General features: G+C 49.9%; 2 protein-coding genes across 3 annotated transcripts; both read right to left on the bottom strand.

Moving 5' to 3' along the window:
• Positions 1-610: 610 nt before the first annotated feature.
• Positions 611-13,709, bottom strand: DDX23 (DEAD-box helicase 23). 2 transcript variants are annotated; one of them, XM_019419207.2, is made up of 18 exons: positions 13,584-13,682; positions 13,041-13,117; positions 9,935-10,143; positions 9,194-9,304; positions 8,202-8,295; positions 8,023-8,088; positions 7,090-7,228; positions 6,682-6,815; positions 6,432-6,544; positions 6,062-6,205; positions 5,735-5,960; positions 5,292-5,437; positions 4,752-4,929; positions 3,762-4,004; positions 3,192-3,343; positions 2,868-2,976; positions 1,905-2,079; positions 611-1,518 (listed from the first exon to the last, which is right to left on the bottom strand). In XM_019419207.2, the coding sequence occupies exons 3-18, from the start codon at positions 10,141-10,143 to the stop codon at positions 1,295-1,297; spliced, it is 2,463 nt and encodes an 820-aa protein (XP_019274752.1). In that variant the 5' UTR covers positions 13,041-13,117; positions 13,584-13,682; the 3' UTR covers positions 611-1,294. The 2 variants fall into 2 exon arrangements, with proteins under 2 accessions (XP_019274752.1, XP_019274751.1); XM_019419206.2 differs by lacking the exon at positions 13,041-13,117 and having other exon boundaries at positions 13,584-13,709.
• Positions 13,710-17,463: 3,754 nt separating this feature from the next.
• On the bottom strand, positions 17,464-24,945 carry RND1 (Rho family GTPase 1). The gene is made up of 5 exons (XM_019419212.2): positions 24,704-24,945; positions 23,841-23,928; positions 21,105-21,214; positions 20,109-20,243; positions 17,464-18,558 (listed from the first exon to the last, which is right to left on the bottom strand). The coding sequence occupies exons 1-5, from the start codon at positions 24,821-24,823 to the stop codon at positions 18,313-18,315; spliced, it is 699 nt and encodes a 232-aa protein (XP_019274757.1). The 5' UTR covers positions 24,824-24,945; the 3' UTR covers positions 17,464-18,312.
• Positions 24,946-25,195: the final 250 nt, after the last annotated feature.

Here is a 25,195-nt window from a genome sequence, read left to right as displayed (position 1 = left end):
TTCCGGGAGGTGAGGAAGAAAAGGCTTAGTCACAGCCTTACACCGTCCCTGCCTCGGGTCGAAAAGACCCAAGAGTATTTGTAATTTGAACTCCAGGCGCTTGCCCAGCTCTGCAGCCCTCTCCCCACAGCCTTCCTCCGTGGGCCTCAGCTCATCGCTCTTTAATGCCCCTAGTTCCCGTCTCCACCCCTCTCGTGAGCAGCGGGCTCAGCCACCAGGGAGCCACCAGCAAAGCTGCTGAAGACTGAGTGCCATCCAGCCGCTGGCACACCACAACAGGCCACAACTGGGCCCCACCTGCCGGTGTGGCACAACTGCTCTCCATTGTCACCCTTGTGCAAAGCTCCCCAGAGGGCGTGCGGGCAGGCAGGACTACAAGTTAAGGGAGGCTACAGCAGGCAGCAAGATGCACTCCGACCCTGCGGCCCTTCCATCTCCCCTCAACTGGCCGCCTGTAGATTCAGGCTCTCAGCTGAGGCCCCAGGAGCGTCTCTGGATGCGATTTTCTTTCATCTCCCAAGTCAGCCCACCGCGCCCAATGCCGTCCTCCTATCTCCCGTGGCAGCAGGGAAAACCCAGGAGATGCTTGTAGCTGGAATCAGACACAGCCTTCATCTTCATGTGTTTATTCTCAGAACATACAAACTCATCTTCTCAGAGAATAAAAAACAGAAACTTCACTCAGTGACTTCAAGATGGACACACCCAGCTCACCCTGTCCCCACAGCTACTAAAAAAATTCCCTGGGTGAGGGATGCCCAGAGTGCACAGCACCCCTTGGCACAGGGGCCGTGCACAGCTCTAAACAAGGCTCTCAACTGGTTTTATAATCCAAAAGGGCAAACGGCTGTCAAAATGACAGAGTCCAAGGTCCATAATCCTCACAGTGCCAGATCCCCCTGGGGTCACCTAGGGCAATGACACTGCTGCAGCTTCTGCAGTCAAGTCGGAGCCGAAGAGGTACCGTCGTGGCGGCCAGGTTTTTGTTCAGTCTGTGAGGCAGTGCCAACCGGCTGCCCCCACGACTGGCAAGAGCTGATGGCCCAGTACAATCCCAAAGCCCTCCAGAGGGGCAGAGCCAGGCCAGAATCTGTGTCCTTTGTTCTCCCTGCCGCCTACAGCAGTTTCCTCTCCTTCTGCAGCCCCACGCTCGGGCCTTCAGACCTGAGGGTTTGGGCCGAGGAGTCTGATTGTTTCCTAAGGCCCCATAAGAGTGAGGACCTGGAAAGAGACGTAAGGATCCCGAAGAAAAGGCTTCAGAACATGCCCTTAAACTGACGGCAAGAGTGCCGTGTCAGGCAAAGATGGTCTCTTCCCGGCGCTTCTTGGTGAGGATGGTGCCTGGCTTGTGCTGGGCATCTGGGTGGTTGGCTAGCTCTGGGGGGCAGGAGGACACCGGACTCTCCAGGATGGCTTGCTTCAGCTCATAGAACACAGCGGAGTCCTCTTTGGTGAGGAAGGTGATGGCCACACCGCTCTTGCCAGCTCGTCCCGTGCGACCAATGCGGTGGATGTAATCTGGGGAAGGAGAGGAGTGCCACTGAGGGTACTGGGCCTCACTTGTAAAGGCGCCCCCCACCCCAACACACCTCCGAGGGCAGTCAATACCCCGCCGCCCCCCCCCCCCGCCTGACCCCCGCAGAGCCCACAGTGCCCTCTCCACCACTAACGATGGGGATCAACCTGCCACACCCAGACTGAAAGCGGCCCACACCCCGGAGACAGAGCTGTCCCCGGTGCTGGGACAAAACCCATGGGAGATAAAAAGCAGAGCTCTTCCCACCGGGACAAGCAATCCCAGACTTGGAGCTGTGAGGAATGGCAGCAAGAGCCTCTGGCTTCGAGTGGAATGAGACAAGGAGGCCCCCTTTACCTGGATGGAAGCTGCTTCCGCCCGCACTTACCTTCAATGTTTTTGGCCATATCATAGTTGACAACCATAGACACATCTTGGATGTCGATACCACGACCCGCCACATCTGTAGCCACCAAAATATCCTTGGCCCCAGCCTTGAGGTTGGACAGTGCAAACTCTCGCTGCTCCTGGCCTTTTCCACCATGCAGCGTGCAAGCATTGTACTGTTGGAACAACGGCAAGGTGAGAAGAGAGCAGTGGGGTCATGGAAAGACACAGAAGGGAGTGGAGACCGTGAGGGAGGGCTGCAGAGCAGCAGGGCAGACGCGGAAGGAGGAGGGGGAGAGAACGAGTGCTACTGGAAGCAAGCAGAGAACAGGTGAGCTGGAGAAAGGGACGGGAGAGAACAGGGTGTGGTGCGGCAGGGGCAGACAGAGTGAGGTCAAAGGTAAAGCCCTGGGGTGAAAGGGGAAAGAGAGTAAAAATAAAGTGATAGTAATAACGGTAAAGCGACTGGGGGGCAGGTGGCGCGGAGCCAGATAGACGGGAAGTCATCAAAGAGAGAATGAGGCTGAGATGAGAGCGGCAAGCAGGGACCAAGACACTTAAGGACCCTTGAAACACCAGTAGCAGGAGTAAAGGACACCAATCCCCCATGTCCCTCGTGATGCACCACCCACTTTCCCATACATCTATAAACACAAAGAACTCTGATCTACTATTCTACAGCCTCCCGTCCGGCCAGGATGCGTGTCTCAAAACCTGTCCCTGGCCCGGCCCCCTTGGAGGAAGACCCAAGGCAGCTCTGGCTGCCCTTGCAGGACTAGACAGGGGATCACACAACAGACCCAGTTCCCTCATCCCTGTCACACCACCCTTTTCCCTCCGGCCCTGACTTGAACCCTAGGTTAAAGAATGGGACAGGACTGAAAGGAGGAGCCTCAGAGGGGCCCTCTATTTTCAGAAAGTCCCACCAAAGAGAGCGGACTTGGCTCTCTCTCGCCAGACATACCCCCATCTTCTCCAGAGATTTGGCCAAAACATCGCAGCCCTTCTTCTGGTTGACAAAAATGATAATGGGTGGATCAAAGCCTTGTTCCAAGATCGCCAGCAGCTTTTTCCTGGGGAGAAGAGGTAGAGGAGAAAAATGAGAGGCAGACCTTTGAGACGCACACTCTGATCTACCAACACCAATTCCAGGACCTTCGATCCCATGGCGTCCCGAACAGGCAAACCGCAGCTCTTTAGAACAGCAGAACATTCACCCTCCATCATCCCTCATACAGAAAAAAGCGCCTTCTCCATCATGTTTTGCCAGGCCCAGCCGCCCCCATACCTCTTTTCTGACTCTGACATGAGGAAGACCTTCTGTTCCACACGTTCATGAGGCTTGCCTGCAGAGCCAATGTACACCACAGCGGGTCGCCGCAGATAGCTCCGGGCCAGACGCTCCACCGCTGGGGGCATGGTGGCCGTGAACATGACTGTCTGTGAAAACAGGAAGCTCAGCCCTGGGCCCAGGCAGGCACCGCCATATCCTCCATCACCACAGGAAGTGTAGCCTGGGCTAAAGAACCTAAAACGAGCCGTGGAGTAGGCTTTAACAGCCACTGCCATAGGAAATCGTGTCCTTTGCTTTCCCACTTCTTTCCTCACTACCTGCTCACCAAGGTATTTTCCATCTTATGATGACACGAAGGGCTGAGAGCATTTGCTGGCACCCATGGTGGGGAGTAGCATGATGCCTTGGAACCATTTTCGAGGGCAAAGCCAATAATGGCTCCGCTGCCAGGACTGTCAGAGGACATGCTGGTAAATGTACCGTGGGCCCCCCCCAGGGCAAGATGGGCCTCAGAGCAGGTTTGGCAACTTGCCCCCTTTTCCCGGCTTAGGGAAGCGGCCTTACTTGGCGGTACTTATGTTTTCCTGACTCAAAGTTGGCCAACATCTTCTCAGGGTCCTCAGCTTCATCCGTGTCCGGCTTCTGGTTGCTGACAGGCATGTGCTCCAGGATCTTCTGGACATCTGGCTCAAAGCCCATGTCAATCATCCTATCTGCCTCATCCAGAACCACATAGGTACAGCGGCTCAGCACAAGGTAACGGTTCTCCAGCACATCAATCAGACGTCCTGGGGTAGCTATCACAATCTGGAGGGCACAGTGGAAACATATGCAGCCGCAGCACGTACCCCTTTCTTCTCCCTCCTGTGAACTATCCACCCGCTCAGACAACAGACCTCCAATGCTAAGGAACTTGGACCCCAACCTGCAGTTATGACTGCCGGCAAAGGTTCCTAAGAACCGGCACAGAATCGCTTGTTGCCACCTTGGATTTTTTTAAGGAGTGAACAGGGTCTCTGAGTAAGGCTCAGGAGTTAAACAGAAGAGGCAAAATCAGAAGGAGCTTTCTTAGATGGAAGAGAGACTAAGGGAAACCATGGAGAGAATTATACAAAGGGATTATGCCAGAAAGTTGCAAAAGACTCAATTCCTCCATCAAATTTCTTATCGAAAGCTCTCTTCCTCTACCTTGAGGAGCCAATACGTGAAGTCACTGACATGGTCTGGCAGAGTGAGTGACAACAAAGGCTGTGTGTGGTATGAATCTCAGCTCTGCTCATTGCCAGCTGTGACTTTGGGCAAGTTACTGACCTGAGCCTCAGCTTCACCTGCACAATGGAGGTCCACCACCTCTCTCTCTCATTTGGTTGTTGGTAAAATTAATGATGCGCACAGTACGATACCTGGTTCTTAAGTTCTCGACAAGTAACAGCACATATATATAAACCAGTCCTTTTCTTCACTTTACTGTACGTCTATGGCAGAAACCAGAAACACGGCCCCCAAACTGAGAACCCTCAAACAGTGGGCTGGCTGCCCGCTAGGTGAACGAACCTCACAGCCCATGCGCAGCCTGAAGCCCTGGTCCTCTCTGGAGATACCGCCAATGACAGCCACAGTGCGGATGCCCAGTGGCTTCCCAAACTTGATGGTCTCTTCCTCAATCTGCTGAGCCAACTCACGAGTGGGGGCCAGGATGATGGCATAAGGGCCTTGGTCTGACTCTTCGATCCTGTGGTAAACGGGGCATCCCACAGTTCCGTGAGCTTTCGTTCTTATCCAACCACAAACAGGAGCAAGACAAAGTCACTCTTAAGGGCAGCTATGGAGATGGGGAGGGTGGTGGGAAAAGGATGCAAAGATCTCATTTAAAAATCAGAGACTCCAGGGCAGCCAAGTTCTTCAGGGAGTGGTCCTTGCCAACAAAATCATACACCTCTTTGATACCATGATCCAATTATTCCCTAGTATCTGACCCAGACTAAAGAAGGGGGCTTCTGACTGTAGACTTAAAAAGAAAACCAAACGCTCAGTTGCCACTGTGACCTTTCCCACCCAGCCAAACCCACCCCAGCTGGGACCTGCCGACCCCACCTGTCAATTTTGGGGAGAGTGGTGATCCAGACGAGCAATGGGATGAGGAAGGCTGCTGTCTTGCCACTGCCGGTCTCAGCCACACCAATGATGTCACGATTCTGTAGCCCAATGGGAATTGCTTGACGCTGGATAGGTGTTGGTTCCTGCAGTGACCCAGAGACAATAATGGGTACAGATGGAGTCCGGCTACCCAAGCCACTGCTGACAGAGTGGGCACATGGGCCAGCACAAGAGGAGGACAGCAGTTCACAGTGAGGAAACACAGTCACCAAAGGCCAATACTTCCACCAGAAAGTGAGAGCATCACCTTAGTGCTCCCTGGCAGAAGAGGAACAAAACAGAGGAACAAAGGAACAAAGCTCTCTGTTCCCAAATTAAGTGTGTATCCCCTAGAACATGGGAACACATCAGGTCTTCTGGGCCAAGCTGTCCCTCCTTACCTTGTACCCACACTTATCGATGACCTCCAAGATGTGTGGCGGCAGAGAAGAGTCTTTCCAGGACCGGATGGGATTGGGGATCTTGCCGCCTTTGGTGGTGATGCTGTAGTCCTCTCGGAAGATCCGCCAGTCCCGGTCCGTCATCTCATCTAACTTCTTCTGGGACCAGTGCCGATCATCCCAGCGCTGCTTGGCTTCCTTCTTACGGAGCTTGCGGAGTCTGGCCCTGGAGCGGGACGTGAGGAACAAGTGGGATCAGTATCCTTCCTCCAGCTCCTTTCTGTAGGTTCTGGGCTCTGCCCAACCACCCCCAGCCCTGCCACTCACTCCTCCTGCTCCTTTTCTTCCAGTGTCCGCCTCTTCTCCATCAGGTCTCCGTAGAAACGTGACTGCTCTCGTTTCTGCTGCTTCAGGTCAATGCCTGCAATGAAGCCTCGCCCCAACAACTGCACCTGGTGCCGTTCCTTGTATCTGAGGTGGAGACAGGGGTTTGTTATAGCAGCAGGAGGGAAGGGCGGACTACTGACATGAACCAATATGTACACCTTCGTAACTGGGGTCTCTCCTCACCCAGAGAGCTGGCTGACTATGCGCTTACCGATTTCCCCACCCCAGAATCTTACTGCTCTTTCTGTAGCACCAGTTCTTTCCAGGAACTGCCTTAAAAGACCTAGCACACAGGCCTGAAGCCACTCACAGGGGGTTGTAGTCGATGGACGTGTCCTCCGATGCGTCCCACTCAAAGACAAACTTGCGGTCATTGAGATGCCTTGTTCGGCGCCGCTTCTTGATACCACCCAGATAACGCTCCTGCCCAGGGACGGAATGCAAAGCCCATGAAGCTCCAGGCCCACCCAGATCTCACATGCAGAGATCGGAATGGCCAAATAACTAAATCTCATTCTTGTGTGTGGCGGGGGAAATGAGCACAGAACCAAGGCCTGCACCTTAATGGCATGCAGTTCCTTGCTCTTATCCTTCTCTTCCCGGATCTTCTGTCGCCCTTCCTCATCCTCATTTCCATTGGTCTCCCGCTCCATCCTCTCCCTGCGTTCCCGACGTTCCCGTTCCTGAGGGTCTTCTGCAGACCAAGGAAAGCAAAGCTGCAGAAGAACTCAGTGCAAGACAAAAGAGGGCACGGACAGGATCTGGACGACAGACATCAAATGAGAAGGGGGAGATTTGCAATACAAGGGAAATGGAGACGTAACCCAGAGATATGCTCATCAACTCCCCCAGCCCTCCCTCTTCCAAACTCCAGAGCAAACAGGTTTCTGGCTCTCCTGAGTGACACTACAATTCCAACCCATCCTCTCCTGCTCCTTCTAAGGGCTACACAGGGGAGGAAAACGAACCCAACATTTTCCTGCCCAAGTCTTGGAACTGTTTCCTTTTCTTGCGCTCTTCTTCGAGCATCCTCTGTCGCTCCTCCACCTCCTGCTGTCGTCGCTTTAGGGCTTCAGCCTCTCGTTCCGCTTTGGAGAGGAACTTGGGCTACAAAATAGATTGGAACTGTAAACAAAGGATCTAGGAGGAGGGTATGATCACATCATTGATAAGGAGACAGCAGAGGACCCGACAATATTTGCTCAGGCATTACACCTCTTCAGGAAAATACAGATAGGTCTAGGATCCCGCTATGGCCCGAACTATGTCCCCCTCAAAATTTATATGTCGAAGCCCTAACTCCCAGTACCTCAGAATATGACTGTATTTGGATAGAACCTTTAAAGAGGTGATTAAGGTAGGGGCGCCTGGGTGGCTCAGTCAGTTAAGCGTCCGACTTCGGCTCAGGTCATGATCTTGCGGTTTGTGGGTTCGAGCTCTGGGTCAGGCTCTATGCTGACAGATCAGAGCCTGGAGCCTGCTTCCGATTCTGTGTCTCCCTCTCTCTCTGCCCCTCCCCTGCTTACGCTCTGTCTCTCAATAATAAATAAACATTAAAAAAATTTTTATAATAAATAAATAAATAAATAAAAGAGGTGATAAGGTAAAATGAAGTTCTTTGAGTGGACCCTAAACCATTCCTCTCTTGTAAGAGAAAACCTGGGCACAGAGAGACACCAGGGGCATGTCCACACAGAGGGAAGATCATGTGAGGACAGAGAAGACATCCACCCACGAGCCAATGAGAGAGGCCTCAGAAGAAAACCACCCTACTGACACCTTGATCCCAGCTTCTAGCCTCGAGAACTGTGACAAAATTAATTTCTGTTGTTTATGTCGCTCAGCCTGCAACGTTCTATTATAGCAGCCCGGCCAGCTAACACAGACCCTCGAGTTCTCACCTTAGCCTCAGCTTCTTCCTCAGCCTTCTTCTTGGCCAGAAGTTCCTCCAGGGATAATGGCTGAGCCTAAAGATAAAAAAAATAGGACTTCAGTCCATAAAGGCTCTCTCCCTTTGAAGATTTATAACGTAGAACTTGAACTGAAGAGGAAGATGAGAGAAATCCTTCCTCTCCTTTACCTTAGGTTTCTTATCACCATGTTCATCGTCTTCATCCTTCTTAGAGTCTCTGTCTTTCCGAGATTTAAAATCTTTTCCTCGGCCAGGAGATAAACTTTAAGGAAAAGAAACGGGAAAGATCCATATCGCTATCTTGCCCTCATCCAGGCTGAGCCACAGAGAGGATAGAAGCTTTCCCATGACTCAACAAGACTGGCTTATGGGCATCCATCACGCCCTGAAGCTCCCTTTGCAGGCCTGGTCACTCTGCCTGCTCTGAAACCTAATGATGGGCCTGTCTTGGCCCCATTCTACCTGAATCTCCCTTTCCAAGACTAATCTCTTCTCACAAGATTGCCTTCACTACTGAGGGCAAAAATCTCTCTTCCAAATAGCAGGTGCGCATCAGAAAAAAAGAATCCTGCTTCATTTATAATACACAATGAATTTCGTCGACAAGGTCCCCCACCATCCACCCTTTCCGGGTACTGTTCTGTGTGTTCCCTCCCCATGCTTCCTTCCTACCTGTGCAGAGATTCTTTCCCCACAACTATTACAAGCCCAATCTACAAGAGGTCTCAAACACCCCCACCCCCGTATTTGCTATGGGAATTGTGTTCTTTGCCCTGAATCCTAACCTGCATACTCAGAGCCTAATAAAAACTTTGCATACAGAGTTTCCAGAGGAAAGAGATCAAGATACTGGGGCATTAAGCTATCCCAACAAATACACGTTGTTTATCTTGGGTGGACACCTGAATGGTCCAATGGAACTAAGGGACTGTTTTGTAGGCTGGTAACCCTCTCCAACTAATTTCTAACTTTTAAGAACAAACTGACCCTCAAACTGTTGCAGCTTCAGTAACTGGCTATAGTTTCTAAGGATACGTGCTTTCTAAAAATGACAGCTCTGCAGTAACTACCACAACAACTGACTTCCCTATGGGCCTGCGCCAGCTCAGAGGCAGAGAGGAAGGCTTTCTCCTAAGGCCCGCTCCCATTCCCTCAGGTACCTGGATCGTTTACGGTCCTTGTCCCGTCGGTGCCCATCCTTATCCCGGTCTCGGTCCTTCTTATTCCGATCACGCTCCTTATCCCGTTCTCGTTCTTTGTGCCTTCGCTCTCTAAAGACGGCAAATTTAAGAAATCGTGTGAGATTTCCAGAGTATTCAGGTTCACTGCAGTCATAAGAAGGTTCTCATGATCTTTTTTTTTTTTTTTTAATGTTTATTTACTTATTTTTGAGAGAGAGCAAGCAGAAGAGGAGGAGGGGCAGAGAGAAAGACACAATCTGAAGCAGGCTCCAAGCTGTCAGCAGAGCCCAATCTGGGGCTTGAACCCACGAACCATGAGATCATGACCTGAGCCAAAGTCAGATGCTTGACCGACTGAGCCACCCAGGTGTCCCTCTTATGCTCTTTTCTCCACAAAGCAGCATCTTTATAAATTGGGGAATGTGTCTCTAGGAGAAGCTATGAGGGAATTCTAAGAAAGTCGTCTAGATCTGAGTTGTACTGCTAAGCATTAATGGAATGATAGGCCGTAGTCTATGTGAACAGAGAAACTATCTTCCTCGATCACTTGGACCTTCATCCTACAAGTTCCCTCTTAACTTTTAAGAGCTGCTGGGTCACTAGGTGTAGAGAAATATGTGAAAGACTAGTGGCCTAATAGTGCAGGCATCAGAGGAACCAAGAATGAAGAAGTGTGAAATGTACTCTCCCTTCCCATATAGACATACAAAGTTACTTTACCGTTCTGTAGACTTGGAACGGGACCGGGAGCGAGAACGGCTACCTCCTCGACGCCTATCCCTTGAACGATGCCGCTTCCTGTCTTTGGATGGGGAAGACTTCCGGTCCCGGTCTCTATCCCGTTCTCTGTCAGGAGTCCGAGATCGCTTTCTTTCCTCCTTGGAAGGTGATGCATCACGGTCCTTTTTGTCAGCCAGCTCTCCTGCCATCTGTCATGGATAAGAGAAATCCTTATTATGTGCTATGTACTACTCTAAACCGTTTATATAATCACAAAACAACCCTATGAGGTAGATATACTGGAATGCCTACTTTATAGATGAAAGAATGGAAGCTCAGGTATATAAAATAACTTGCCTGAGGACACACAGGTGGTAGGTGACAGAGTGCCAGGCACTCTGGCTCCAGAGACCCATTCTTATTTGTTATACTATACCATCCCTCTGTGATCCCTTTTTGTATACATATACGTTCACTTCTAAAAGTATATAACGGATGTATCTTATTTTTATAATTAGACTGTAAGAGTATGAAAAGAAATGTTAGCGAATGCATAGTATACTAGCTACCTCTAGAAACATCCTGTATTGCTTATCTTACCAGTCTGCCAGCCCACTGGGATCAGTCAACGCATAAATGGCTAAGGGAGGTAAGTTCCCTTGAGCTCATAAAGAAAACTCAAAAGAGGAAAAAGAGTTACCTTTGAGATTTGGGATTACAATCTTAAATTGTAAGTGGAGAAAAGAGAACTTAAATTTAAACGGAGAACTTAAATTTAAATGGAGAAACAAACTCACTTTCACTCAGATTAAAAGAAATGTACTTCTCATTATACAATGGGAAAAACTTTGGTAAAGGGTACACAGAACCTCTATGTTTTTTTTTTTTTTTTTTTTTGCAACTTACTGTGAATCTATAATTATTTCAGAAAAGAAAGACAGGTACCAAAAAATAAAGGTCACAGACTGCTGACTGACATTCCCTACTCAGATTCTCATAGAGCCTTGACCGCTACCCAGTCCTATGAAAGGTTTGAGCAGGAATTTGTTCCATTCCCCTCCTGCCTGGGGGGACACTGAACACCATGTCACACTGTCAACTGTCCTTCTAACTACAAAATCCACTTCAGCCAGGAGCTAAAATGACAGTAAGTCTGAATCCACCTCTACCCCATCACTATCATCATCATCCATTCCTAACACTCAGGATACATTTCTCAGAACTTATTTTACCCCCAAATGGTTCCGTTGGAATATCAGTGCCCCAGACTTTCACGTACAATCTCCCTTCCATGTAATTTCCTGCCATATACCTTTAAGAAAGGAGGATGTGTAAAGAAAAGAAAAATGAACAAGTAGCACTCTCATCTTACCTCACAATTGTCTGAGAAATGACTAAATGTTCTATATCAGTACATAATGCAATTATACTTATGTCTCTTCTACTCCGAACCCTAAGAAAACAACCCAGAAGAGAGGTATCTTCTCTGAACATCACTCATTCTCTCAGCAAATATTCACTAAGCACCAGAAACTGTTCTACCTGCTAGAGATATAGCAGTAAACAAAACAAAGTCTCTGATCTCATAACACTGAAATTCCAATGAAGCGCATAATGGGCAGAATAAGAGAATTTCAAATAGTAATGAGAAGTAATAGAATAAAACAGGGTGGAAATGATGGGGAGAGGTAGGAACAAGTGAGAGAGGGCTCAGGAAAGAGTGTTTTAGGTAACATGTAAGCTGAGACTTGAATGATGGGAAAGAGAGAGCCTGCAAAGATCAGGGAAAAGATCTTATGGGGTAGAAAGTTCAACAAGTACTAAGGCATTGGGGTAAGAACTAGCGCAGCATATTTGCCAATTAAAAACAGACTTGTGTGGCTGAGTGACAGTGACCCAGGGGAAAGACTGATTTAAGGTGAGTTCAGAGAGATAGGCTGGAGTCAGACCATGGAAATGTGTTTTGGGCCCAGGTAAAGGAACCTGGATTTCAACCTAACAACAACAGGAACCTTAAAGGGTGTTAAACAGAGAGTGATGTGATCTAATTTTACATTTTTAAAGAATTTGGTGACTTGAAAGAAAATAATAGGGAGGCAAGAGTAGAAACAGAACCAGCAGTCTAGGCAACAGATGACAGTCGCTTGTTCTAGGAAAGTGGCAATGGAGATGGAAAGTAGTGAGCTTCAGGATATACTTGGAGGCAAAGCAGACAGGACTTACTGATGAAGGGAGAAAGGAAAAGAGGAGACACAAAGATAGCTCCTAAATTTATGGTGTGACTGACCTAATGGTTCACGATGCCATTAGTGACCAGCAGTGACTGGGGAAGGAAGAGATTTAAGAGAAAATCAAAAGTTTCATTTTGAAAATGCAATTCTGGAACTCAGAAGAACCTGGAGACAAAAATTTGAGTCATCACTGTATACATGGCTTTTAAAGCTATGGGACACTAAATAGTATTACCTAAATAGGCACTATAGTTAAAGAAAGAAAGAAAAGAGAACCAGGATTGAGCTCTGGAACACTGTAACATTTAGAGGTCAGGCAAAGGAGCCAGAGAAGAAGACTGGAAAAAAGCAACAGCATTAAGAAAGAGGAAAAAAAGTTAAGGATGACATCACAGAAGCCAAAAGTGTGTTTCACGGAGGGAGTGATGAACTGTGCCGGTGGAAAAAGGCTAGGAGATAGAGTGACCCTTGTGTTTGGAAAAATGGAGATGATTGGTGACCTTGACAAGAGCTGTTCTGATGGCATGGAGGAAGTAGAAGCCTGAGTGGAGTGAGTTTAGAAGAGAATAAGAAGTGAGGATAAGGAAACAATATAGACAACTTTTATTACAGGTTCTACTCATCACAATGGCCAGATAACCAGGCCCACCCTACTCATCGCTTCTCAACAGCCTTCCTTGCAAACCTCCAGGTCTTTGAGTTCCTCAGTTCTTGTAGGGTAGGGGCAGATTTTCTTTTTCATCCAATTAAGTATTTATCAAGTATCTACTATATGCAAAGCACCATGCTAGACTCCGTATTGAATTACAAAAGGAAATTAGGAAGATCCTGTCCAAAAAAAGGTTACAGAACAATAGAGGGTATGTGGCACTTACCAAGATGAAGGCTCAGATGAAGTATTATAGGAATTCAAAGAAGTTTCCTTTCATTTGCAAAGAAGATTTGGAAAGATCTGTAGAGGAAGTGGCTCTTGAGCATTTAAGTATAGGTAGAATTTGAAGATGTGTAATTGAGGGTGCGGAAAAGTCATTCCTAGCAAAAGAAATAATACAGGAGGCGCAGAGGCGGGAAAGCATGACTGGTTCTGGGAGAAAAGCCAGAGTTCCAGTTTGGCTGGAGCAAGGCTTACTCAAAACATGAAGGAATAAAGTCGGATGGAGGGTATCACAGGTGCTATGCTCATGGGCAAAGGTCTGGCCCGTAAGATCGTCCAGGGACCTGGCCTGTGTCTCCAGGAGTCAACACTCCGCCCTGGGGCCCGCGCCCCTTCACTCCAGCCCGCCAGAGCTCTCTGGGCTCATGCCCCTACCCTGAGGCATTCTTCCCCGCCTCGTCCCGGGGACAGGGGCCATCGCCGTGCCCCCACTCTTGCCCTCTCTGCAAGCTCCTGGGAACCGCCTCCATCGTTCGGGACTCACCACTCTGAGTCTGAACCGCCCAACGCGGCCTCAACGTCGCCGAACAGTCGCCATCTTTCCCGTTTCCTGGTCGCCGAGATGCATCCGCGGCCGCGCGGCATGCTGGGAAGGTGAGTTCCTGGTACCTGGCGGCGCGGGCAGACATTAAAAGCCTGGGAACTACTAATCCCACAACGCACCGCGCGAAGGCCAACCCCGGCCGCGGGGTCTGCTGGGCAATGTGGTTCGCCAAACATCTGAGTTTGTGGGAGAGTTTTCCGTGGGTTTGCTTCCAGCAAAAGGTTCTCTCGCCACGCAGTCTTCCTGGAATATGTTGGTTTTACTAAACTATCGTGGCTTACGACGAAGGAATTTAAGGGCTTCCTTAGATATCAATAACGCTTAATTATCACAAGCAACTGCAGTAGCAAATACTGGACCGTTTGTGGAAAAGCGTTTTTACAAAAAAAATAAAAATCTGTGAGATAGATTAGCCCAACTTTACAGGCAGACAAACTAAAGGTTAGGTTACAGGAGTAGCCTAGTATTTCAGATTGAGGGTAGGACAATTCATTGTGTGGGACTATCCGGAATTTAGAAGGACATTTTAGCAACCTTGTCCGGGCAGCACAATACCCAGTTGTTGTGGCAACTCAAAATGAGTCCATACTTGGATTACAGAGCCCTCCCGGAAGGATAGTATTGCCTGGGCTATGGCATCTGTTTTCTCAACATTCTTAATAGGACCCTGGCTTCCTCCTTTTCTTGCCCTTTAGAATCTGGCCAGCGGGGCTAGCTTCACATTTTTGCTTCTTTCTTCCACCTAGCGCCCCCACCCCTGCCCTGACTCAGATCCACAGAGTTTTCTTTACCCCAAATTGTATGTTTACTTCCTTTCTCTTTGCTCTTGTGGTTCTTAATTCACCAGCCCCACTTTTCCCCCACCCCCAAAAGAAACCCCAAACCTTGCCACTTATATAGAGGATGGTTTAGATAGGTATCAGTGTCTAATGTCCTCTTCCTTCCCACTTTCCCATCATCAGCCTTTTGGTTTCAGTACCACGTGGCTGTAGGTCTGGCTTTTCCCTCCGAATGTATGTTCAGTTCTCTTCAAACAGAGCCTCAGGATAGACTCAAACAATTCTAAAACCTGAACATCACCCACAGTGGCTCAAAGTAACCCTGGAAGAAAAGCGTTTCTGCTCTTAGAACTCTGCAGCTTTGCACTTAACCACTTTTACCCTAAAGAAAGATCCGAAGGGAAAGGCGGTCTGAGATCTAGTAGATGTAATGCATGCAGTGAACACTGGAGGGCTCTCCACTCCCAGAATGGAACTTAAACTAACAGACCAAAGGTGTAGACTTTAAGAGCAGCAGCTACTAGTGTTTACTGAGAATATTCAATAGAGTGCCCAACTCTGTGCTGGTCACTTAACTTGTATTACTTATTTTACTTATTTCTCATAACAGTATGAGGCGGGTATTACCATCATTTTACTGATTAATTATGCCTTCAATGGCAACACAGTTAAAAGAATGAAGCCAGCGTTCAACTCCAGGTTCATTTAACTTCAGAATCCATGGTCTTCCCCTAATTTCTAGGCTACTGCTCTTCTTTAAAGATGAGTAAATTGAGACCAAGAAAGATGATGAAGTTTGTTCAAGTTCATAGTGCCAGAGTTCCCCTAGTGCTTGTGCACAACTTTCTCATGACACATGTAAGACATTGCACTTAGGGGTGTGCCTGGGTGGCTCAGTTGGTTAAGTGTCTGGAGTCTTCATTTCGTCACAGGTCGTGATCTCACAGTTCATAAGATCGAGCCCCATGTTGGACTCTGTATTGACAGCGCAGAACCTGCTTGGGATTCTCTCTCTCCCTCTCTCTCTCTCAAAATAAATAAATAAACATTAAAAAAAAAAAGACATTCGCTTAAAGGATACTCATATGCTTTGTCCTGCCCTGCTAGTTCTTTCACAAACATGTATCTTTGGAGATAGGGACAGAGGGACTACGTTGTAGTAAGGACCACAGGTAGAGTCTCCTATTTAGGTACAACATGGCTAGCAATAAGGAGCCCATGGGATTATAGTTGACATTGAGACCCAGTTTGAATACTGACTCCATTACATACTAGCCGTATGGTCTTGTGCAAGTTATATAACACTCTGACTTTTCTATTTCCTCGTTTACAAAATAGGGATCATGATATTTCTTGCCTCAAAGGATAGGATAGCAGTTAAAAAAAAAAAAGTGCATGTTCTGGAGTCTGGCTGCCTGGATTTGTTTCCAGATTCTATTGCTTTCTAGCTGTGTGACCTTGGGCACGTTAACTAACTTCTCTGAACTCAGTTTCCTTGTCTGTAAAATGAGGTAGATAATATCCCATAGGGTTGGCACAGGAATAAGTAACATAGAAAGAACTCATAAGTGGGCGCCTGGGTGGCTAAGTCGGTTAAGCGACTGACTTTGGCTCAGAGCTTGGAGCCTGCTTCGGTTTCTGTGTCTCCCACTCTCTGCCCCTCCCCCCCCTCAAAAATAAATAAACATTAAAAAAATTAAAAAAAAAAAAAAAGAGCTCATAAGTGCCCCTGACCCATAGTAAACATTTAACAAATGTTAGCTATTATCATTTATCAGGTTAAATGTGATAATGCAGGTAAGCTCTCAGCACAGTCCTGAGTACATAGTAAGTGCTCAATACATAGTTACTTCTTATTTCCAGCACACTATGAAACTTGGAAAAACGTGTCTGAGAGGGATGTTAAGGCTCCTGAGCTGTCGACAGGCAAATGGAACCGGGAGTTGAAGAAAGCAGAAGACATTACCTCTCCTTGAACTAGGAGACCACAACCCCAGGAACCTCCCCTCAACCTGGGCTTCAGTCTGTCCCACCTTCTGCAGGGGTTGGAATTTCAGCAACTTGGATCCTCTACTGATGATTTCACCAAACCTTGTCTTTGTTCTCTAGACTTTCTAGGGCAATGGTTCTCAACCAGGAGTGATTTTGCCTCAAGGGCCACTTAGCAATATCTGGAGACACTTTTGGTTGTGAAAACTAAGTGGGGGAGGGTGGGGCAGGAGGTGGGGGAGGGCAAGGTCCTACTGCCTTCTAGCAGGTGGAGGCCAGGGATGCTGCTAAACATCCTTCGATGCATGAGACAGGCCCCAGCATCAAAGTATTATCTAGTCTAAAATGTCATTAGTTCCAGGGCACCTGGGTGGCTGTCAGTTGAGCATCTGACTTCAGCTCAGGTCGTGATCTCATGATTCGGCGGTTCGAGCCCTGCATCAGGCTCTGTGCTGACAGCTCAGAGCCTGGAGCCTGTTTTGATTCTCTCTCTCTCTCTCTCTCTCTCTCTCTCTGTCTCTCTTTCTCTCTCTCTCTTTCTCCCCCTCCCCCGCTCATGCCCTGTCTCTCAAAAATGAATAAATGTTAAAAAAAAATTTAAATGTCATTAGTTCTAGGGTGCCTGGGTGGCTCAGTCAGTTAAACGTCTGACTCTTGGTTTCAGCTCAGGTCATGAACTCACGGTTTGTGGGTTCGAGCCCTGCATCGGGCTCTGCACTAATGGCATGGAGATTGGAATTCTCTCTCCCTCTCTCTGCACCTCCCTGCTCTCTCTCTCTCAAAATAAACATTAAAAAAAAAAAAGTGTCATTAGTTCCAAGGTGGAGAAACCCTGCCCTAGGGCTAAGGAGATCTTCATAAGCTTATTGGACTTGGGTAAGGTTTGGGTCAGGTAGTGCTTTGGGGGGAAAGGAGATCCTTGTTGGAAATGCCAGGGAACAGCGGAGCCAGTCACTCTGCAACCACAGAAAGGGCCGCAGGATAACTCCTTCCTCGGTATCAAAGACCAAACAAAGGGGAACAGAGAAAGAAACAAAGAAAACGGAGCCAGCTTCTTTATATGTGTTATATTTTTCATTAATAAATAGGTTTTCTTCTTTAAACACAGAACATATAACAGATTGAAACACTCCCCCCTCCCCCCAATTCCAAAGACAAGAGTCTATAAAACAAATGCCAGCTGTACTGCCCTAAGGGCAGAAAAAGTCTGGTGACCCCCACCCAGCCCTGCCCCCTGCAGCACCACCACCCCCACACTGCAAGAGAAGGGGGTCTGGGGCTTCTCCCCTGGACCCTGGGGACTTAGGTGAGAAGCATATGAATGTATGATGTCACCTCTCCATGAGGCATGGGCTATGCAAAGATGAGGTTTCCTTCTCATTGGCTCTGACCAGCTCCTGCCCTTCTCATTTCAGTTATGAAGCACCTGGGCTCAGCTCCCAAGGGAGCTGCCTCTTGGCTTCCCCGCTCCACTCCTCTGCGGCCTCCTCAGAGGGGACGGGAAGGGCTCAGGGACCCCTCCCATCCCCTGGCCCGCATGGAAGCGCTGTGGAAGAGGCATGATGCTGAAGGTGAGGCTCCTATAGGCCCCCAAGCTCATGAGGCCAGCATGCCCCCCACACCCCCACACCTTTCCTTCCTCTGGAGCAGGGGACACTGGGGCAGCCGCCCCCACCACAACCTAGTGCCTGGCTTGGGGTGTGATGGTTCTTTCTCAGTGTCAGGTCCTCAAGCCGGGCCTGGCTCTTTCCTCGTCCCATTCCTGTCTCCTTCCAAGCCCTCACCGTGGCTGTCTGAAAAACTCGTGTCCAGTGTCCTAAATTGTCCCGTCCTCCCTCTCCCCGTGCCTCTGCAACCCAAGGGAGGAAGTGGGAGGTTGCCTCCCCTCTCCAACCCCCACTTCACATAATGGAACAGCTTTTGGCCTTTTCCTTCTTGAAGGTAGAAGAGATGAGTTCGGAACGACTGGGGAGGTGAAGCAGTCGCTTGGAGAGGCTTCGGACAGGGCTCTTGGGGGGCACTGGGCTGGGCTTGTTCAGACACACCATGGACGCTGTCCGGAAGATGCTGTGGATACTCTTTTCTGAGGTAAAAGCCGAGCCTTCCAGGTAGATTTCTGCACCCAGCTGCTTGGCTATTGCACAGCCCTGCAGAGGGGGTGAGGTCATGAATGCAATCGTCCAAAATGGCTCTGAAACCCTGCCTTCTGTGCTTAGTGGTACTCCCCAGGGCTCCTCCGGATGGGACCCAACAGCCAGTCTCCCATCACCACCCTCTGCTGATTATTTTCCACAGGTACCTGTAACACTTTTAAAACCATATGGATACCAGACCAAGTAAATCTTGCGGTAGCGCCTAGGCATTGATATGTTTTTTTAAATATATATATATTTTTTAACGTTTTATTTATTTTTGAGACAGGGAGAGACAGAGCATGAACAGGGGAGGGTCAGAGAGAGGGAGACACAGAATCTGAAACAGGCTCCAGGCTCTGAGCTGTCAGCACAGAGCCCGACGCGGGGCTCGAACTCACGGACCTCGAGATCGTGACCTGAGCCGAAGTCGGCCGCTTAACCGACTGAGCCACCCAGGCATCCCGGCATTGATATTTTTAAGAGCTCCCCAGATGATTCTAATGTGAACCACTGGTTTGAAAGAAATGGTCCTGTGTTCCCAAGTGCAAAAGAAATTATCCAGGGGCGACTGGGCGGCTCAGTCAGTTAAGTCTCCGACTCTTGATCTTTGCTCAGGTCATGATTTCATGGCTCATGAGATCAAGCCCTGTTTCAGGCTCTGTGCAGAGCCTGCTTGTGATTCTCTCTCTCTCTCTCTCTCTCTCTCTCTCTCTCTCTCCCTCCCTCCCTCCCTCTGTCCCTACCCTCCTCTCTCTCTCTCTCTCAAAATAAATAAAATAAACTTAGAAAAGAAAATATCCAGGAATATCATTAAAAACGCAATTTCTTCTTTTTTAAGATTTTTTTTTTTTAAGTAATCTCTACACCCAACGTGGGGCTTGAACCCACAACCTTGAGATCAAGAGGCGCGTGCTGGGGTGCCTGGGTGGCTCAGTCGGTTAAGCGTCCGACTTCCACTCAGGTCATGATCTCGCAGTTTGTGAGTTCGAGCCCCGTGTCGGGCTCTGTGCTGACAGCTCGGAGCCTGGTGCCTGCTTCGGATTCTGTGTCTCCTTCTTCCTCTGCCCCTCCCCCACTTGTGCTCTGTCTCCCTCTGTCTATCAAAAATAAATAAAATACAAAAAAAAAAAAAAAAAAAAAAAGTCAAATGCTCCACTGACCGAGCCAGGCAGGTGCTCCCAAAACACAGTTTCTGTATCTTTCTCCCAGAGTGACTCTATAGGTATGTTGTCGGGAATTCTAACAGGCACCTCTAGTGATTCTAATGTAGGTGGTCAACAAAAAAAAAAATCTGAGAAATACTAGTACACACAGGAATGACTCATCTGCCAACCTATAGCATAAATCGGGGTAAGTAGTTACCTGCCACCTCTATTTAGGTGACTGATCTGCTGATTACAGATGGCCCCCCAGGATACCAATCTCCCTTGCCGCAGAGAGAGTTTGAGCAAGGGCTATATTTCAAGTCCTTCGCCTATAGCTTTCTCCACCCCACCTTTAACACATGCATGCTCATAGACACACACACACACACACACACACACACACACACACACACACACCTGCTCGTAGGAGATAGGTGCCTGTTTCTGGTGGGACAGCTCCATCAGTGTGCTCAGGTCTGTTCGCAGGTCTGTCTTGCAGCCAATAAGCAAAACGCGGGTGCTAGGACAATAGTCCAGGATTTCTGTCCTCCACTGAAGAGCCATGTAAGAAGGGAAGGGGGAAGGAGGAAGGAAGAGTCAGTGGCTAACCTGCAGAAACCCAGTTGGCAACATCACACACACCATCCAGCTTATCGGCAGCCCAGCCCTCCCTGAGTCACAGCATCACCAATGCACTAATTACATCATCTTCCTGTGAGGCCTTTGGGGCCACAGGAGTGCTGACCCAAGAGCCTGTCCCCTCATTCAACAGCCCGGTTCACAGGGGCAGAATCTCCTCCCACTTTCTGCCAAGCATCTGGGGCCTGGATCTGGCCCCTCAACCCAGTCAAAGAGCTTCACGAGACCAGAAAGCCAGGAGGGATCGGGAGGAAACCAACCAGTCTCTTCCCAAGAAAAGGAAATAATCCCAAAGTATCCTGGGAAGTAGTCCCACAGGGTATTCTGAGACGCTTCGGTATGGGCAGACTCTGCCACCCAAACCAGGTGTTTCCTACCAGCATTTCTGCTCACACCTCCCTGCCTTGCCCAGTCCCACTGGGCCTGGGATCAAGGTCTATAGACACTGCCTCCAAAAGACCCCACCTCCAACCCTCAAACCCTATCACTGAAAGGTTCTGACTCTCAGTCCTTCACCTCCTGAGTCTTTAATACCACCCTCCCTTGCTGGGCCTTGGCAGAGCAGTATAGGATATGGCAAAGCCAGGAGGCAGAGTGGGGAGAGATCTGGGTTCCAGTCCCAGAGCTGTAGCAAATGGTTATGGTTTCGGGAAAATCTCTTCCTTCCCTGGCCTCAGTTTCTTCCTGCTCCAGAAGAGGGGATTGGACAACGAGGTCCCCAAGATTCTTTCTTGTTCTCAAGCTGAGTTAGAGATTGCAGTTATCCAGACTTACCTTCTTGAGTGCACTATCCACTGTCTCCGGTCGGCTGATATCAAAGCATAGTAATACTGCATCTGAGTCGCTATAGCAGAGTGGACGGACGTTGTCATAGTAGGGAGATCCTGGTATGGAGGAGAAAGAGCTGATGGTGACATTTCCCCTTCCCTACAGGCTTAGGCCCAGAGAGACCCGGGAATACCATTCTTGGCCCTTAGGTTAGTTGGCCCCACCCATCTCCCAGGGGAACATGCTACAGCCTAGAAGCTTGGGACCTGACCACCTGCCAGAAAGCAGTACAAAAAAAAATCATTTCCTTAGCCCTGAAAAGGGGAAAGAGGGAAATAAAAGGGAGGAGGGGTGGGTAGAATAGAATTTGGATCTCCTACAGGGCACTTAATTTAAGGTCTACCATTTTTCTGAATCCCAGAGGAGGATACTCCCACCCCTGCAGAGACCAGGGCTTGTGTAAGGTCTCTTTTTTAGAGTCTGCCTGCTGCCCTACGTCTGCTCCTTGCTTCTGCTCCAGGGTCTCCCCAAAGGAAAAACAAACCTGCCTGTTACATAACTGGCTGCCCTGCTTCTTTGCCATGGGGTCAGAACTCTAGGAGGCTGGCAGGAGAGGAAGAATATCATGAATTCATTGCCCTACTCCTCCCTGCAAAAAGCTGCAGCCCCTATCCCCCAAGATCTCAGGGAGGCAGTTTCAAAGACAGTAGCACCAAAGGCTAGGGATTTAGAGGCTCGAGGAAGGGTCCTTCACTGGGAGGGCAGCAGGCATTGCAGACCCAGGTGGTCCAGTATGGGAGAATGCTAGGGGCTCAGCCTGCCCCCCTCCACCCTGGGGAAGGAACAGTAGCAGATTTGGAACTCAGACAATCCGTGCTCAGAATAGCAAGCAGCCCCTCTCCCTGCACCACAATCGCCATGGAAACTGGGGGGAATCCAAGCTGGGGTAGGGGGTTGGTCGTTTAAAAAAAAAAAAAAAAAAGAGTAAAGAGGAGTTGCAATAACTGTGGCCCTTCAGCAATCTGCCCCCATCCCTGGTCTGAGGTGGGGTCTTAGCACCGCAGCACCGAGCAAAGGGAGCACTGCAGCAGTGGGGAAGGGGGAGGGGAGGGGAGGAGGCCTCCATTCTGGCTCCAGGCAACCCCCCTCCCCTAAAACCAGCAAGTGAGTAACGGGAACAGGTTCGACCCTGGCCCCTCGGTTAGGAGGGCCCATCGCACACACCCCTACCGCTTCCTCCTTCTTTGTGGGCACCTAATTTGAAGAAAGGAGTTTGAGGATGACTGATAGCCTGCATCCTTTCTGAAATTGGAGGGTGGGCATGTGACACAGGGAACTGACACCACTTTGCTGACTTGCCATTATCCGGACTGGGATTCAAGAGCTGCATTCCACCGGGGGGGGGGGGGGAGCATTTGGGGGCAGTGGTAGTAAAAAGAGATGAGCCGCAGTGAAATTCTGTGAAGACTGAGAGGTGGACAGGGGACAGCAGACGAAATCCCATATATCACGTAGCCAAGCTGCATTCTAGTCGGATCCAGCCAGCATAGCACAGTCCACGATAACCAGAACCCTGCCTCCCAACCCCTGGTGCTGCAACGGAGGAAAGCATACCAGGTGGAGGAATTTTTGTCTTGCTCTGTTTTGGGGAGGGGGGGAGGCATGAGGAGATCTCATTTTCTGTTTACCCGTCCCCTACCCCCAATCTTTTCAGACCTCAAAACTGGATCATGGGAACAACAGCTCTTTGAGGAGTAGGATGGCATATTTATTATATGTAACAGGAAAGCCCTAGTGGCTTACACAGTTCCTCTTTAAACTCAGCCTGAATATCCATTTTTAGAGAGTGGATTTTATTTTCTTTCTGTTATTCCTGGCTTTTAGTCCTTAATTAGGACTCTGAGCCCAGTCTATTAAAAAAGAATTGGGGTAAAGGAGATAATGAGCAGGGATCAGAATCAAAGCAAAGGACAGCCTAGCACCGAGGGGTTAGGGTTGGGAGGCTGAAAAATATTGTTTTCTATATTCCAGAAAGACTGGGCATCTTCTACCTCAGCCCAGTATGGGGGCGGGGGCGGGGGGGGACTGTCACAGCCACCCCTCCTCCCTGCCACTATCTACAACCTGACTGTGCCCCATATTAAAACCATCTCCCCCACCCTCCAAAACATCGATGATGCATCGCTTCATCCCTGAGCCGCAGCAGTATGACAAGTGGAACGGAGCTGCGGCAGGCGGACAGCAGTGACCCAAGATGGAATGCAGGAGAGAAAACTGAGTCAGGAGCAATATTCCCCCAAAGCAGGCTTGTCTCCCGGCCTCAACCACCACTGCCTCCAGCAGCACTGACTCCTGTCTCTCATTTGGCTTTGCTCTGGGGCAGTAAAGGCAGTGGGGGCGGGGGGGGGGGGGGTGGTCGGGGGGGGGTAGGGGTAGAGAACAGGGAGTGGAAATGGAGAAGCCCTATCTGACAACACCCCAGGTGTAGTCAAGGTTCATTCATCTCGCCATCCCGGCCCTCTGAAGGAAGGAGCTAGACCCAGAGAAGTGGCTTCTGGGGCTCATCCACTCTGCACCCCTGGACCAGCCAACCAAGCAATCTTCAGGTCCCCTTCTGTCAGTTTCCTGGCCAGTATCATACATACTCCTTCTCCCCACCAAAGAGGGAAACAATTTCCTAAGAGAGCAGCTGTAGCAGACCAGTGGAGGTGGGAAGGGGGCATTTAGGGTTGGCAGTCTTACCTGAGGTGTCCCAGAGACTGAGCTCCACCCTCTGTTCCTCTGTCTCCAAGCAGGCTGTGTAATTCTCAAACACGGTGGGCACATATGTCTGTGAAAAGAGAGGAACCAGTCACACCCTGGGTGCCCCTACCCTCATAAGCCTCTGATCAGTGCTGGCTACACAAGAAGCCACTCACCCTAGTGAGACACTAAAGTGGCAGGGGATAAGGGGCGGGGAGGGGGGATACCTGGGGCAGGAGGGACCACATGGGTCCGGAAGGAGAGGAGCGTAGAGGCACAGGCACTTTGCTCCATGGAAGAAAGAAAGCTGAATGACTTCCAGCCAGGGACAAGCCCCCCATATCCCACATGGTCAGGGAGGCAGACACACAGATTTCTCACAGCTCCAGACTTGTCTGTCTCCCAATTTCAGAGACACAAGCCAATTCGAGCTCTGTATCTTCTCCCACAAGCCCCTCGGACCAGCAGGGCAGCCGAAGCCCGCCTGCGGACATGCTCGCAGAACCTTTGAGGATGGGATGAGGAGACCGGCAGGTATTACGTCAAGGAGAAACCCCAGACTCTGAAATGCCTCCAGTTCCCTCTCCCGAGCGAGCCGACTCCAGGTCGAAGGGAGGTAGGAAGGCATCTGATCGGGGCCTGTGGGTGAAGAGGTGAGGAGGGGCCAGCCAGCGCGGCGGCAGAAGTGGAACAGGTCTCAGGGGAAGCTAAGGCAGCGCGGTCCTCCGGCCGGGCGCCTGAGGATGGAGCAGGCTGGGGTGGCGTAAGCGGCGGGCGGCTAGCTCCCCCGGGCAGGTGGGAGCCTGGCCGCGGGGAAGAAAGGCGGGCAAGGAGAAACGCTGGCCAGCAGGCGGGCAGCTCACCTCGGGATAGCAGTCCTTCGCTAACACCTGTAACATCGCTGTCTTCCCGCACTGCACATCCCCCACCAGAACCAGCTTACATCTGGCCACGACTGGCTGGGGGGGCCGTCTCTCCTTCATGACCGTAGCCTCCGCGGGACTTGGACTCCGATTCAGAGAGGAGAGGGTTGCGCCAGGGGCCTCTCAGCACAAACACCCGGCCGGCTTCCTCGCCGCTCTCCGAATGGAAACGAGGCCGGCACAGCCACCTTATATCTCCCAGGCTGGGCCAATCGCAAGAGGAGGCGGGCTCTGTCAAGGCCAATCCCTGAGGTGGGATCCCCTCCAGCAGCCAATGGTGGGGAAATCTGAGTCAGTGCCCTCTTCTTCCCTTCCCTTTCCCTTAAAGCTGCACCGTTGCTTCCTCTGCAAGGGGATTCCCACGCTGTTTGCATTTGTATTAGGAAGGGGGAGGGGACGTGAAGCAAAATTAATGGTCTTGAGTGTCCATCA

Source organism: Panthera pardus, unplaced genomic scaffold, assembly GCF_024362965.1.
Source record: "Panthera pardus isolate Hobbes unplaced genomic scaffold, ASM2436296v1 HiC_scaffold_6, whole genome shotgun sequence".
NCBI classification, from domain to species: domain Eukaryota; kingdom Metazoa; phylum Chordata; class Mammalia; order Carnivora; family Felidae; genus Panthera; species Panthera pardus.
The sequence above is the reverse complement of the archived record's forward strand: the minus strand, read 5'-3'. Positions and strand labels throughout refer to the sequence as shown.

Coding starts and splice junctions, on each gene's coding strand:
- DDX23 (XM_019419206.2), bottom strand. CDS start 10,143: ATGGCAGGAGAGCTGGCTGACAAAAAGGACCGTGATGCATCACCTTCC. Junction 8,296..9,193: donor AAGGACCGTAAACGATCCAG/GTACCTGAGGGA, acceptor TTTTCCTTAAAG/TTTATCTCCTGGCCGAGGAA. Junction 6,545..6,681: donor AGGAACTGCATGCCATTAAG/GTGCAGGCCTTG, acceptor GTCCCTGGGCAG/GAGCGTTATCTGGGTGGTAT.
- RND1 (XM_019419212.2), bottom strand. CDS start 24,823: ATGAAGGAGAGACGGCCCCCCCAGCCAGTCGTGGCCAGATGTAAGCTG. Junction 23,929..24,703: donor CGAAGGACTGCTATCCCGAG/GTGAGCTGCCCG, acceptor CTCTTTTCACAG/ACATATGTGCCCACCGTGTT. Junction 21,215..23,840: donor CAGTCTCTGGGACACCTCAG/GTAAGACTGCCA, acceptor CCTCCATACCAG/GATCTCCCTACTATGACAAC.